Below are 14,691 nucleotides of genomic sequence, written 5' to 3'. Positions count from 1 at the left end.
GTCTATCCGCCTGTAGTTCAGCTGTTAGATTACCAAGGGCATTTGCAGTAATATTAGCAGTCGACTCTACCACGCGGGTCAACTGTCTTAGGTTCCTACTATTAACCATAGGTCCCCAAAACGGCAAGAAACCCTTAAAGAAGTCTCCTGCTTCTTGACCAGCAGTATCCTCTTTGCTAATGACGCCTCTCACGACTCTAGTTTTGTGGTAGTCTGAAGCAACTGTGAAAGTCGGGGGTAAGAGATTCGCAATATAACAGGTACCCGAAAAGTCGCGGGGTAACCATGTATATGCGCGTTCATAACATACAAAATAGGTGCCCTTAGCAGTCAGAAAAACAGGGGAAGAGAGCATCGGTAGGACATATGTTTCAGTGCAAGCACTGTTCCCAAGTTGTGCTCTCGGATTTCGACCCAAACCCTGCAAGCAGAAATTTCCGAGGTGCGGTACAATCCATATTGGGGACGAGCTCCTCAGTTGTCTATCTCCCACTGACGTACTATATTCAGTCTCGCTCAGGTCTTTATAGGCCTGTACTTCTTCATCTGGAATGAGTGAGGCATCAAAAACATCTCTATCCAGATCTGCTATAGCTATCGCCAAAGGCTTGTGGTACGGCCCAGGACCAAAGTTGACAGACCGTGGCTCTCGACTGGGGTAGGAATCTAGTGCACTGCGGAACATAGTTTGGAATGCTCGAGCGGAACCCTGGGAGCTGTATGGAAGGACCAAATACGGAATACCCCTATCCATGGTGTGTGGCATTAACCCACATACCCAACAATTGGTAGTGTTCACCACCAACTGATGCTGATGTAGGAGTTGAACAAAGGAATTATTCATGAATTCCGCACGTCTAACCTGCTCATGTTGAGGCAAAGGATGAAAGGAATGTGGGGAGACAGTGGTGAGGGGACTTAGGTTAGGAGAAGAGGTAGGCGAAACAGAAGGCAAGAATTGCGATACTCCGAAATACACTCCACCCACCAATAACATAGATACAGTTAGAAACAATAGAAACACCTGAAACAGAAAACATTTTGTTTGTACAACCCTCCATAACTCTGATCTCTGTGCCAACACCCTTTCTTCTTCCACCAGCTTAGAGAATGCCATCCTCTACAAACCGTCCGTGACGTACTTGACGCACTTCGTTCTGAGTAGCGATTATCAATCCCCAGGAGTTCCCAGAGATCGACAAAAGTAACCAACCTAGCGTCAGAAACCTGCTAGACAGAAAGAAGTACCCGCACGGCCCTACGGTGACCCGGATGGCGAGGTTTCCTTGAAACGTTCAAATTTCTTACAAGTCTCTTAGCAGTGGAAAGCACAAAAACTCAGAAAGAAAAGGATGTAATTGTTCATGATATTCGTAACGTCAAAAACCAGTGTACTGTCAATTTTTATTAGTCCTTGAACGAAGAAAGTATCGACTTCTTCCAGGTCGAGTTTGCTCTACGAACAATTGTTCAGCTGGCGCAACAGTGTTCAATGAAACAGATGATGAGTCGGACCTTGGGTTCTGCAATGACGAATCCTCCTCCACAAGTTGAGCGTCGCTAAATGGCACAAAGCGCAAAGGAGTCTCAATTTCTTCAGCCGAAATCCCAGTTCTCACCCAACCGTCGGTTGGTAAGGGGATCGGTACCTTCTTTGTGTGGCTGGCATGCACCCAATTTTTCCGGCCCTCCAGTCGAACCGCTGTCCTCGTCGTCAACAGGACTTGGTGGGGTCCGACGAATCTTGGCTCCAAATTACGCTTTCGACCAAAGTTTCGGGTAACAACCCAGTCTCCTGGCCGGAGCTGGTGTCCAGGACCCTCTGTCTGCGCTGGTAGAGCTTCAAAGACCTGTTGATGAATTAACCGTAGTTTAGTGGTCAAATCATGCAAGTAATCGATCAACATTGGATATTCAAGACTATCAAAAGCCCTAGGCCTCGGGACTCCCCATATATTCGCAGGGCGACCGAACACAATCTCATATGGGCTGAGCCCTACTCGAGAGTGTACGGTTGCTCTGGTCGACAGGAGAGCCAGAGGCAAGGCATCAGGCCATGACAGACCAGTGGTGGCTTGAATCTTAGCGAGTTTCAGCTTCAGGGTACCATTGTACCCTTCAACCAAACCCGCTGCCTGAGGATGGTTAGCACTGTGGAATTTCTGACGAATTCCAAGGCCCTTACACACACTCTGCATTACACTTCCCACAAACTCACTTCCATTATCCGACCACACAATCCGCGGCATTCCATACCTAGGAAAGTACTCCTTCAGCAGGATTTTTGCTGTGGACAGGGCAGTATTGTCCTTAAGAGGATAGGCCTCAATCCATCTGGAGAACGCACAAACCACAACCAAAACGTACTTCAAATTATTGCATCTCTCCATATGGATGAAGTCCAGCTGGATAACCTCAAAGGGACAGGCAGGAGGAGCGAAATGACCAGGTGGAGTGGGAGTGCCTTTTCCTGGATTGTGCATCAAACACACCATACAATTCTTAACCACTCTTTCAGCACACTTAGCGATACCATCATTCCTCCAAACAGGAGACAAGAACTTACATATTCCTTTCGCACTAATATGTGACAACCCATGAGCCATCGTCACAACAGCTAATACATACGCGTCTGGTAACATCCACCTCTGACATTCCGTCAAGTCAACCCAACATCCATGCATATCCAATTTCCCTGTACTTTCTTTCCACTTGGTCTTTTCAGCTTCAGTAGCTTCGTTCTGAATTGCTTTCACACTTTCAACAGTATTTTCACACATACCGGTCTCAGCCGGCCACCTCACTGAACTCGTGACATACATTCGAGTCGCAAGATTCTTAGCCGTTTCCTTAGCAATCTCATACGCAAATGCATTACCACGACCAACATCATCCGTCACTTTTCGATGTGCACTACATTTGACGATCGCCACTTGTTTAGGCAACGTAAGTGCATCCAAAAGATCATTCACGAGATGCCCATGTTGAATCTTCGTACCATGCGATGTCATAAATCCTCTTTCTCTCCACAATCTTCCGAAGTTGTGCGCAACACCAAATGCATACTGACTGTCGGTAAACACATTCACTCGCTTTCCTTTCGACAGAACACACGCTCTTGTTAATGCAATTAATTCTGCAGCTTGTGCTGAATTCTGGTTCAATCTCGCAGTTTCCACAACCGTGCTCAACGTCACCACAGCATACGCAGTCGTCACATCGCCATTCGGCAATTTGAAGCAAGAGCCATCCACATACAAAGTACCATCGGGGTCTGACAAGGGAGTGTTTTTCAGGTCCACACGACCTTTTGTTTCTTCCTCAGTCCGTAAATAACAATCATGGGGCAGCACATCATCTGATTCCATATTAATCGGCAACAATGTCGCCGGATTCAGTACATTACAATGCTTGATCTGTATATGACTTGCCAAAAGGGTCAGCTTGTACCCAGACAACCTTGCACTCGTCAGATGTTGAGTCTTTGTCCGATTCAAGAGCGTATCGACTGCATGCGGAACCATTACTATGAGCATATTATCCATGACCAAACCTGCGGACTGCCGAATAGACGCCGCAGCTGCCGCTGTCGCCCTCAAGCAACTTGGCAACGCTCTAGCTACCGGGTCTAAGGTCGAGGAAAAATATGCACACGGACGCTGCTTATCACCAAATTGTTGCGTTAAAACACTCAACGCACAACCGTCCCTCTCATGGACGTATAATGTGAAAGGCTTGCTGTAATCAGGAGTACCTAACACAGGAGCCGAACACAGCGCATCACGTAGGTCAGAAAAACTTTTCTGACATTCCTCCGTCCAAGGCAAAGGAGTCGAAACGTCCTTGCACGTGAGAGCTACCAATGGCTTCGCTAACAGTGAAAAGTTCGGGATCCACTGTCTGCAGTACGATGTGATACCTAAAAAGGCACGCACATCTCTCTGAGTTGCTGGCACAGTCATTCGAGCAATTGCTGTAATTCGTTCAGGGGTCAACCTTCTTCCCGCCTTTGACAATAAGTGACCGAGATAGGTAACTTCTTGACAACAATATTGTAGTTTGGAAGGTGACACTTTATGATGTAGAGCGCAGAGATGCTGTAACAAGGACACTGTAGCGGCTCTACAGAGCTGTTCAGTGTCAGCGGCTACCAACAGATCATCAACGTACTGAATCAAGGCTGCACCAGCCGGTAACACAAACGCATCGAGTTGACTCTTAAGAGCTTGGCTATAGATAGATGGACTCTCACAGTAGCCCTGTGGAGCGCGTTTGAATCTGAAGCTGCGACCACCTAATGAGAAACCGAACAAGTCTCTGCTCTCCTCAGCAATCGGAATGCTAAAGAACGCATTCTTCAAATCGATGACCGAGAACCACGATGCAGTGGCTGGAATCAGAGTCAGCAAAGCTGTAATGTCTGGCACCACAGGAAACTGCGGAACAACGACTTTATTTACCTCCCGTAAGTCGATAACTAGACGATACACGGGAGGCTTGGAGGGATCCGTTCGTTTCAGAATAGGCAACACGGGACTATTGCACACATTGCCTCGTGTCTCCTCAATAACATCTTTGCCGATCAAATCATAAATGATCGCTAACAATGCCCTTTCACCATCAAGGGAAATACGATACTGAGGTATACGTGGCAAACGCGCACCCACTTTTAGTTGGACAACATAAGGTGGGATATCCAGCAGGCCCACGTCATTAGGACCTGTCGCCCACAAGGAGTCTGGAAGAGATCTCAATTCCGATGGGAGCTTGTCGATCGATAAATACATAGGGGAAATCACGCTCTTACCCAACGTAAGCTCCACACCCGTAGGAGAACAGTACAAAGTCGCATGTAACCTTTTCAACAAATCTAGGCCCAAAAGATTCTCACCACAACCAGTAGTCAAAATCAAAGGAGCCTCTAGTTCATGAGACCCAATTGTAAGGGGCAAAGGGCTAGAAACTGGATTGCTAACGGGGGCGCCAGAGAATCCAACGGAAACATTCGTTAAGCCAGACAAAGGCGCGCCAGGGAGTTTTGAATGCATGATGGAACTTTTTGCTGCACCAGTGTCCAACAGAAAAGGCTCAACAACGCCCAAAGTGGCTACTGCAACATAAGGCCCTCTCTGATCAACCGGAACTGATACTTCTCCCTTCCTTTGTCTATGGCTATCCTAGTAGATACCATCCGCATCAACATCACACTCAACATAACAATCATCCACATGATACTGTGCAGACCGACCGGACGATGGTTCGCGCCGATCGAAACAATTTTGCGAATCCGAAGACGTCGCAAAGCGTTCGGCCTGATTCTGGGTGACTCCGCGACCTCTACCACGAGAAACCTGTTGAGGACCGCTACGTCCTCCTCGAGCCGACACACCATTGGACCTATCACGAAGAACCGGACAATCGAACTTCAAGTGGCCCTCCCCATGACAATATGCGCACTGATTATACCCCAGCACAAAACGAGGTGCAGGCGAAGCATTCCGCGTCTGCGATCTGGAAAACTGTGATTGAGATCTGTTTGGCTGCTGCGTATCACTGAAATTCGAACGCGGTGGATAGGCTTGCTGCAACAAGACCTTAGTTTTGAGATCCTTCGTTTTCTTTTCTGCACGCTCACTTTCCTCTTTTTCTCTATTCTCGTAATATTGGGCCGTAGCCAATATTTGGGCAGTGGTAGAAACAGCCCACGCACTCTCAGAATTTTTCAACTTGTTGCTCAGGTCGGGCAACAAATTTGACACAAATTTATCAACGAACAACCGCTGTCCACCCTCGGAACCCATGTCCTGACCACTATGATCAATGAACGCTTCCTCAAATCTCGTAAAGAAATCAGAAACACTTTCATCCCTCTTTTGCCTGCACGCCGATAATTTGTCCCAATTGACGCGCATCGCTGGCATGAGCGTTTTCATGAGGGTAATTATTCTCTGGGGCAAAGCCACAATAATCTGTTCAGGTTTAGCCCCACCGACCTGCCGGGCATCTGCCGCTGTAAGGGCAGCCCAGTCACCGCCTAACTCGGCTACGTGATTCTCGTGACGAATTTTCGCCCAAATCGGCTGAGGCACCACATTGCCGAACAACATATCAATATCGGCTAGGTTCATAACAGTAGCATCCACCAATTGGGACAGCTCCTTATAATAACCCGCAGGATTCTTACGAGGATCAGGTAAGGATTGCTTTACCTGCAACACTTCCGATCGCTTCCAAGGGAGGTGTATCCACACTCTCTGGAAATGGGCTGGGACAGGAGGGTTAGCAGCAGCATCACCTGGCATCCATACCGGGGGAACTTCCCGCATAGGATATTGACCAGGTTGTGCCATCCACTCTGCGGTCGCGTCCTTAAACAGTGCACGCGGTTGCACTGAACATCGAAAGGATAACAAGCGTTCCAGAGCCTCTCGAACTTTATCACCTACAATGACACCCGTGGCAAACCGAAACTGTAGCTCGGAAACCTCAGGTGGTATATCATCAGCTATATCATCGTCCCACTCCTCTTTCAATGACTTACACAATTCTTCGAACACAAATCGTTGCGTGGGCACATTAAACTGAGAAAACGTTTCAAACACTACACGTGGGGGGTATTTAACAGGGTTACGAATCCATCTACGTGCCGTTTTCACCAACGATTCACGTTCCCTACCATCAGGAAGCTGACTGCGTCTTTGAGCGACATCCGAAAGAGTCGAGCCAAGTATCGGCCCAAAGAGCGGAGAATAAAGAGAAGCAACAGCAGTCAAGAGACGACTACGAACAGAAGGAGAAGAGGAAGAAGGTGCAGGTGTAGCAGCCATAGGGGCGGAAATAGTAGAAGTAGACGCAGCAGTAGGAGTAGCGGGAACAACAGACTGAGGAGGGACTTGGAAAGGCGCAAGAGGGAGAGAAGCCGGACCAGGAGGATGTACGATCTGTGGCCCAAGGGGATTCGGGAGTACGGGAGGAACGGCGGGCTGACCAGCAGCCGCCAAAACAGCGGGTTGAGGAAGAGGTGGATGAACGGGACCCATAACATCGGGAGCGTAGGGAGGTGGCGATTTCATCAGATAAGACAAAAGCGAATCTTCCACCGATTCTTCTCCTGTGTTATCGATCGTAGGAGGTAGCGCCGGATAACATTTGTCCACTGCCATGTGGTGAAGCCGAGCACTAACTTCCTGCTCTTTCTCATCTTTGTCTAACTGATATTGTTCTGCATTGCGCATCACTGTAATAACACCTTCTCGCTTATTTTTCTTATTCTGTTTGATTTCTTTCTGCTTGGCCTCTTTCCGCCACAACCGGAAGGAATCAAACATGGCCGGCCTAGCTTTCTTTTTAAATAATTTAGCTTCCAGGTTATCTAAAATGGCAGTCTCGAAACTACCATGAGGTGGCCAACTAAGGACGCCATCCTTTTTAGTGTAACGAACCCAATATTCATTATATACGATAGGACCCACGCCATGGCGACTATAGAGCTCGTAAAGCGGAGTTCCAGCCGGAGGTATCGGACATGAATCCTCCAGCCGGGAATCCATGCTGCAACATTTGAGAAACCCAAACAAAGTACTACGGCCAGGCATCGTGCACACTAACCGAGTATACAAACTTCAAGGGCTATCGAATTACAATGTCCTCGCAAAAATGCAAAACCCTCGGTTTTTGGCAATTGCAATCGTCAAATAAAACCCAACAACTAAGAACCACGAATGCTATGGAACCATGCAAACAACAAAGCAACACTGGGAGCGACCCACAAATACTTAACTGAGAGAACAATGGCGTCACCAGGAAGGCCCGTTAGTCGTCTCGCCGTACAAAGGACTACGCCAGGCGCCAAAACAGGTCGACAGTCAGGGCATCGGTCCGTCGCAGCCGTCAGGAGGCGGGGATCTTCGCGGGAAAAGACGTCGGGCCACTTATTTCGACAACTGGATCGATGAAGCGGGGTGCACCTTCCCTCGGAGATTTCACACGAAGTTCCTCACGATCGTCAGGCTTTGGACCGGTACCGTTGATGTCGCCCCACCTTGGGCGCCAACTGAAGGACTGGGTTATTCTTAAGACCCAGCGGTGCCAGGGAACAACACCTGAAACCTTCGTGGGTTACCTGTTCTGGCGTACCAAACACAGAGACACGGGACACTTCCAGCGACGTCAGAGATCAGCGTTTATTACTGCAGGGATACAGAGGTCACAAGAAGTACACAGCGTGTAGGTTCTCGGAGACTGCTTCAAATTCGTAGAAGTGGATCGCTCCTTTTATACAAGTTTTGGCCATACGACAGTATGGCGGACAAAGGTTACAACTCAGTTCCCACAATAAACTTCAAAAGGGTCGCGTTCATGTTTCAGGAGGCCGGAACATAATTACAACAGTCTTGCCGGTTCTCAACTGTAAAAACATATCCCCTCCGCCATAAACACATTAAGAGGAAGGACGGAAAACAGATGTAAGGAAAGGACAAGGATGCACAACAGGTTAGAAAAGAGTGTGAGGGCAATAAAGGAAACTTGATAGAGGGATCAAAAGACCTCGTGTCTAATGTATGCGTGGCTGAAACAATAGACCGGAGCGGCAAGATGGGCCTTGAGCGGGGCCATCTGTGTCATTCCCCTCATCGTAAAAGTCGCCTCAAAGAAACACGTGTCCTTCGTACTAGCCTGAGAGTCCCAGGGTCACGAAACGGACAAGAAAGCCCGTTCGCTGGCTACCTGAGGGCAAGAAACAAAATGGACGCTGTATCTAAAATGGAACCCGAGGGTTCGGATGAATGAACCCAAAAATGAGGCGAACCATACGTGGCTGCATTGCGAAACTTCGTACACCCACTATACTCGCCATTTGCGGTTCATAGATACCCAACTCATCCATATTCGTCACCACTCAAAAAGTGGCGTCCCGTCTCATACGGAACCTCAGAACCATGCGCCGCCAGAGCGTCACTTATTTTGATGTTCCGGTGGCGTACATTGCGGACCCATATCTAAAAGGCCGCATAAACCCACCCTGCGTGGCGTTCTATGGCCTCGTAGATATGGCGTGAGGAACCACAGCGCAAGTCATTGCGTTGCCTCACTGCATCTGGGAGGCATTCCATGGGGCGGTGGCAGTGGCTGTTCTGATGCAACGGGTGTTGGTTTTGACACATTCCCAGAATTAAAACATGGTGTTGAAATCATACACCTCCCTTGTGGTGGCATAACGAGGAGGAATATCTGAAAGGACAGGTATCTTTTTAATACAGTGCATACCCGCCTTTTGGATTTGGTGTAGGGTAGCACAGCAAAATTACGTGTGCGGTGCCCTATGCCAATTCATTGTAAATAAGCCCCTTAGGGCCTCATTTATGAGGTTGTGCTGTAGGGCAGCGCCACAGGCCTTCCTTCTGCACTGCCCTACGGCAAAAGCAAAGGGCAGGAATGCACCCTATCTATTGGCACATTCCGGTCCTTTACCCCCATGCCAGCGCACCAAGGGCTGCCTTATTTGAAGTGAAAAGTGCACAGTAGCGGCATCAGCCACCCACGCTTCAATCTCATGGGCCAAGAATAAAAGACAAAGCATTCACCTTGACAGGATCAGTGACTACTATCGGGAACACACATTTTGTATGGACAGAATATCATATCAAAAATATCGAAGACAAGAATATCGGATAGGTAAGTACAAGTTTAAATTTAATATTCTTAACTCCTTGAAGATGTATAAATTACCTACACAATATTCTTCTCCTCAATATTTTGTGGTTCTGATATTTTGTCTGAATCCCCCTTTGATGTAAAACAGGAGAAATAGGAGAAAAAAGGAGATGTCCATCTAATGGCTAAAATGAACAATGTGAAGGCAGACAACCCAGGATCAATCCTGGCTTCCCAACTTGACTAAATTCTGTGATCCTAGGCAAATCTCTCTATTGTCCTTGATTAAATATGCTGTAATGTTGCACCAAGTATAATAAGCACCCAGGATGCAGGGGAAGGAGGAACCAAATAGGGTCACGGCCGATAAGAGACCTTTGATGAAAGTTTGACTTCAAGGTCCACCTGCTTCCTTACCCACATGGAGCTCTAAATAGGACAATACTAAAGAAATGCGAACTTAGGGGTCTATCAGGATGCGCCCCATAACGGTGCCGGGACCGGCCACCAGTGGTGCGGCGGTCCCACATCGCCAATTAGGATGTGACCGTTACCATGGCGGTCGCATCCTGTACATTTAACATTGTGGAGGGCGGTGCTGTATTCAGCACCTGCCACAATGTTAAAAGGGTATGTTGTGCATTTGCATGCACAACGTGAAAGGCACCGCGTGGTGCCTGCCACCTTGTGCATGCAAATGTTGGGGGTTCCATGGGTACACCCCAAGTGCAGCCACCCACCCCCCCCAACCCCCTGGGCGCCGGCAAAGGTCATTTTGTCTGGCAGGCTCCTGTCATGCCAGCACAAGACTTGCCCAGTGATCCAACTATTACAACTCAAGAAAACCAATGGTCACAGAAGCTTTTGTACATGTGTCATCCCTCAGTTATCTGCACATATGCAATACACATGTAGACCAAGTTGGACTGATGACACAGATGACTTGTGTAACATGGATGCACAAACATGCCTGTACAGTGGAGATTGTCCAAGTCAGGGAATCTTTCCATGAGCCCAAATGTAAGCACAACCTATGTGCAACAGTGTATGCCAAAGATGTCAAGTAGCAAACCCAAAGATAAAATCCTGGTCACAACATTTTGCTATCAATACACCCTGAAATCGCAGCTTAGGATGTCATGGATACATAGCAGACAAGTACACATATCCCATAGATCACATGGAATACATCACATCAACAACTCATTCTGTTATACCTTTAAAACACCTGTACAACAGCAAGTCCATGACACTCATCATCAACATCATGTATATTTGATGCAACACCACTGGATAACAACAATTGGCTTTATTAAGCACATAACTCATTGAAACTGTTAAGTACACAATGACTCAAGGCCAATGGCCAGTCCATGTCAGGAGTCCTCCCAGGGTGAAATGTGACAAGTTGTCATCCATTGCTTGCCTGCACTGCTACAGGCAGGAGACATCTCCCCTTGGAGGGGCATACACAGGGGCAGGCCAGGCACTGCAGGGACAGGATCAGGGGACAGCAGAATGGGGCAGGGGAGGGCTGGTGGGTGTAGGAGTGTCACTGGCAACTGCAGCGGAGGTGTCTGACACACGGCAGGGCCCAAGTCCAATGGGGTGTGTGCTGACATCAATGCCGGCCCCAAGTCAGACGGGGTTCTTACCCGCACGCCTGGTCAGGTCAGATGGTTGGGACGGGACCTCCACTGCAGTGCAAAACTCCAAGGGAGTTTCATGGGGCTCAGGTGAGGTTGGCAGGACGGGGGGGGGGGGTACACAGTCCCCACTGAAAGCAGTCGCTAACACAGCTATTGCCTATTAGCAACGCAGGCTGTGCGATAAAAAATTTCACGCTAAGCGCGATTATCGCCAGAATCTAACACCTGCTGAAAACATTACTTACCTGTGTAATCAATGGGAGGTGGATTGTCAGGTTAGGTCCCCATTGGCGTTAATGCGTGAATATCGCTGGATTTCCAGCGATATTCACGCATTTAGCCGCTATCGCTGGATATTTTATCGCATTAGAGATAAACGTTGCTAATAGCGTGTTATCTCAGCGATAATATCTGGCGATAAAATTAAATGCGCTAAGCGCGCTTTGTGGAAAATACTGCATGTCCTTGCTAATATGCTCCGTGGAGAGCACACTCACCTGCTCCCCTGGTGTCCCATAAAGCTTGCTGTACTGTGGAAGTAGGCTGTCCAGCAGGGCCTTGTTCTCCTCCTCTGTGAAGGCAGGGGCCCTCTCCACAGTACGTGCCATTCTTGGAGCCAGAGGATGCAGAGACAGCAGCAGTGGTAGCAGAGATGTCAAACTTGATCATGTAGTAGAGGCAAGTAAGTTCCCAGGTGAACAGACAGACTTATATCTGTGCTGCAGAGGCAGATTCAGTCCCATATGTCAAAAGCAATAGGTCCAACACGTTTGCATCCTATGAATCTGGACAATCCATCGCATTGCACATCTCGTACACGCCTTCCGCATCATTTGAAATATTCAAAAGCATTGCAATGACGAGTCTGAAACATTGTTGCAGGCAGCCAACGGATTTTCAAGAAACCGATTCGCACCAGGCTCAAATCCGCGTCTGTTCCCATTGGAGACATTGTGCAGTGCGTGCGTGCAAGGCATGCGTGTGGATCGGTCCACCCCCGTCAGTCCACATTGGTGACATTGTGCAAGGCGTGAGTGTGTGCAAGGCGTGCCTGCGGCTCGGTCCACCCGCGTCAGTCCACATTGGTGACATTGTGCAAGGCGTGCGTGCGGATCGGTCCACCCGTGTCAGTCCACATTGGTGACATTGTGCAAGGCGTGCGAGCGGATCGGTCCACCTGTGTCAGTCCATATTGGTGACATTGTGCAAGGCGTGTGTGCAAGTGTGCGTGCGGCTCGGTCCACCCGCGTCAGTCCACATTGGTGACATTGTGCAAGGCGTGCGTGCGGATCGGTCCACCAGTGTAAGTCCACATTGGTGACATTGTGCAAGGCGTGCGTGCGGATCAGTCCACCCACGTCAGTCCACATTGGTGACATTGTGCAAGGCGTGCGTGCGGATCGGTCCACCTGTGTCAGTCCATATTGGTGACATTGTGCAAGGCGTGTGTGCAAGTGTGCATGCGGCTCGGTCCACCCGCCTCAGTCCATATTGGTGACATTGTGCAAGGCGTGCGTGCGGATCGGTCCACCCGCGTCAGACCACATTGGTGACATTGTCCAAGGCGTGCGTGCAGCTCGGTCCACCCGCGTCAGTCCACGTTGGTGACATTGTGCAAGGCGTGCATGCGGATCGGTCCACCCACGTCAGTCCACATTGGTGACATTGTGCAAGGCGTACATGCAAGGCATGCGTGCGGATCGGTCCACCCGCGTCAGTCCACATTGGTGACATTGTGCAAGGCATGCGTGCGGATCAGTCCACCAGCGTCAGTCCACATTGGTAACAATGTGCAAAGCGTGCATGCGGATCGGCCCACCCGCGTCAGTCCACATTGGTGACATTGTGCAAGTTGTACGTGCGGATCGGTCCACCCGCGTCAGTCCACATTGGTGACATTGTGCATGGCGTGCGTGGAAGGCGTGCGTGCGGATCAGTCCACCCGCGTCAGTCCACATTGGTGACATTGTGCAAGGTGTGCATGCGGATCGGTCCACCCTCGTCAGTCCACATTGGTGACATTGTGCAAGGCATGCATGCAAGGCGTGCATGCAGATTGGTCCACCCGCATCAGTCCACATTAGTGACATTGTGCAAGGCGTGTCTGCAAGGCGTGCGTGCGGCGGCTCCTTCCCTAGGTGTTTAACACGTCTTTCGCATTGGTCACCTGTGTCAGTCACCATAGAAGTAACTGTTTAAGGCATGCAACACACCATAGCTTGCCATTGACCCATGGGCACAACAACAATACACTCTGTGACACAGTAACTCAAAGTGCATGTCTGGCTGCATTACCTGTGTGTGTATGTGGGTAAACATGTGAATTTGTATGTTTCACTTAGTGGCACCCACTCCTACGTCTCTAAACTCTAAAAATTATACTCTGTATCTTGCAATTAAGTATGAGATTTGAAACCTATTGTGACTTTATATATTGTCATTTTTGCTTACACTGTAAAGTCACTTTTTAAGTCACTTGCCTGTGGTAAGGAAATCGGCTGATTTCTTTTTTACCTACTCACGGTTTGCTCACCTATCCTCGTGTATATTAATTGTTGTCTTTTTCTCCTTATTACCATTAAATTGTATTTATCCCTCTACCTGAGTTTTTAGATAAAATCCAGTTTTTGATTGTGAAAATTGCGATAGCATATCTATCCCTCTTTTATGGGACCGTTGTTGTTATAAAATATATCTACCCTTGGTCCCATCTGACCCCTAGGGTTTCCTTGTTCCTTTCAACACCCACTCCCAGGCAGGGCAGGTTGTCATGGGGACAGATCCAATTGTTGGCTGGACACATAACCACTGTGTTTGATGACAGTACATTTCAGTGCATGAGGCATGTGCACAGTGCCCGGTGTACATTGTGTATTTCATGTGACATACACCCTGACTCTTCAGTGGAATGGTAGGTGCCTCACAGGGTGTCACAGTGCCACATATGTGATGTTCATCCACAGTATGTGTGCATTTCCATAAAGAGATGACTCAGATTTCATGTGCTCAATGTCAAATGTTCACAACATCCCAGTCTATTGTCAATGTGAGTTGATGTTGCGTCTGTGTGTCACAGACATCCACGAGGTCCCTGTGTGTGTCTGTCAGGAACCTGTGATGTGGGGTAGACATCTGTCCTCACTAGTCACTGTGGTGTGTGTCTGGTATGTGACACTCATACCGATGTACTGTGATGGAGCCCATTGATTGCTCACAGCACAACAGGGACCTTGTTGTGTGGCCCTGTAGAGCTGGGATGTCAGATGATGGGCATGTATCTGATATGTGTGTCTATACCCAACAGCACACACATCATGTTCTTGTGTCCTGTAATGTGGTATCATGTGCTATTTGTCATGTACACTGGCATATAGATGAATGGCAAACT

At 48.6% G+C, this 14,691-nt stretch overlaps 1 protein-coding gene across 11 annotated transcripts in view; it reads right to left on the bottom strand.

Annotated features, from left to right (window-relative positions):
- Positions 1-1,360: 1,360 nt before the first annotated feature.
- LOC146771979 (uncharacterized) overlaps positions 1,361-14,691 on the bottom strand; it is a 149,921-nt gene continuing 136,590 nt past the window's right edge. For all 11 annotated transcript variants that reach the window (XR_014975132.1, XR_014975134.1, XR_014975135.1 and 8 more), the window contains one exon: positions 1,361-1,850. Coding sequence is in view for 6 of the 11 variants with exons in the window: in XM_085640271.1 (XP_085496397.1) it covers positions 1,843-1,850 (8 nt within the window). In the remaining 5 variants the exon portion in view is untranslated. The remainder of the gene's footprint in view (positions 1,851-14,691) is intronic.

Source organism: Triturus cristatus, unplaced genomic scaffold (genome assembly GCF_964204655.1).
Source record: "Triturus cristatus unplaced genomic scaffold, aTriCri1.1 SCAFFOLD_168, whole genome shotgun sequence".
Classification (NCBI taxonomy): Eukaryota; Metazoa; Chordata; class Amphibia; order Caudata; family Salamandridae; genus Triturus; species Triturus cristatus.
The sequence above is the reverse complement of the archived record's forward strand: the minus strand, read 5'-3'. Positions and strand labels throughout refer to the sequence as shown.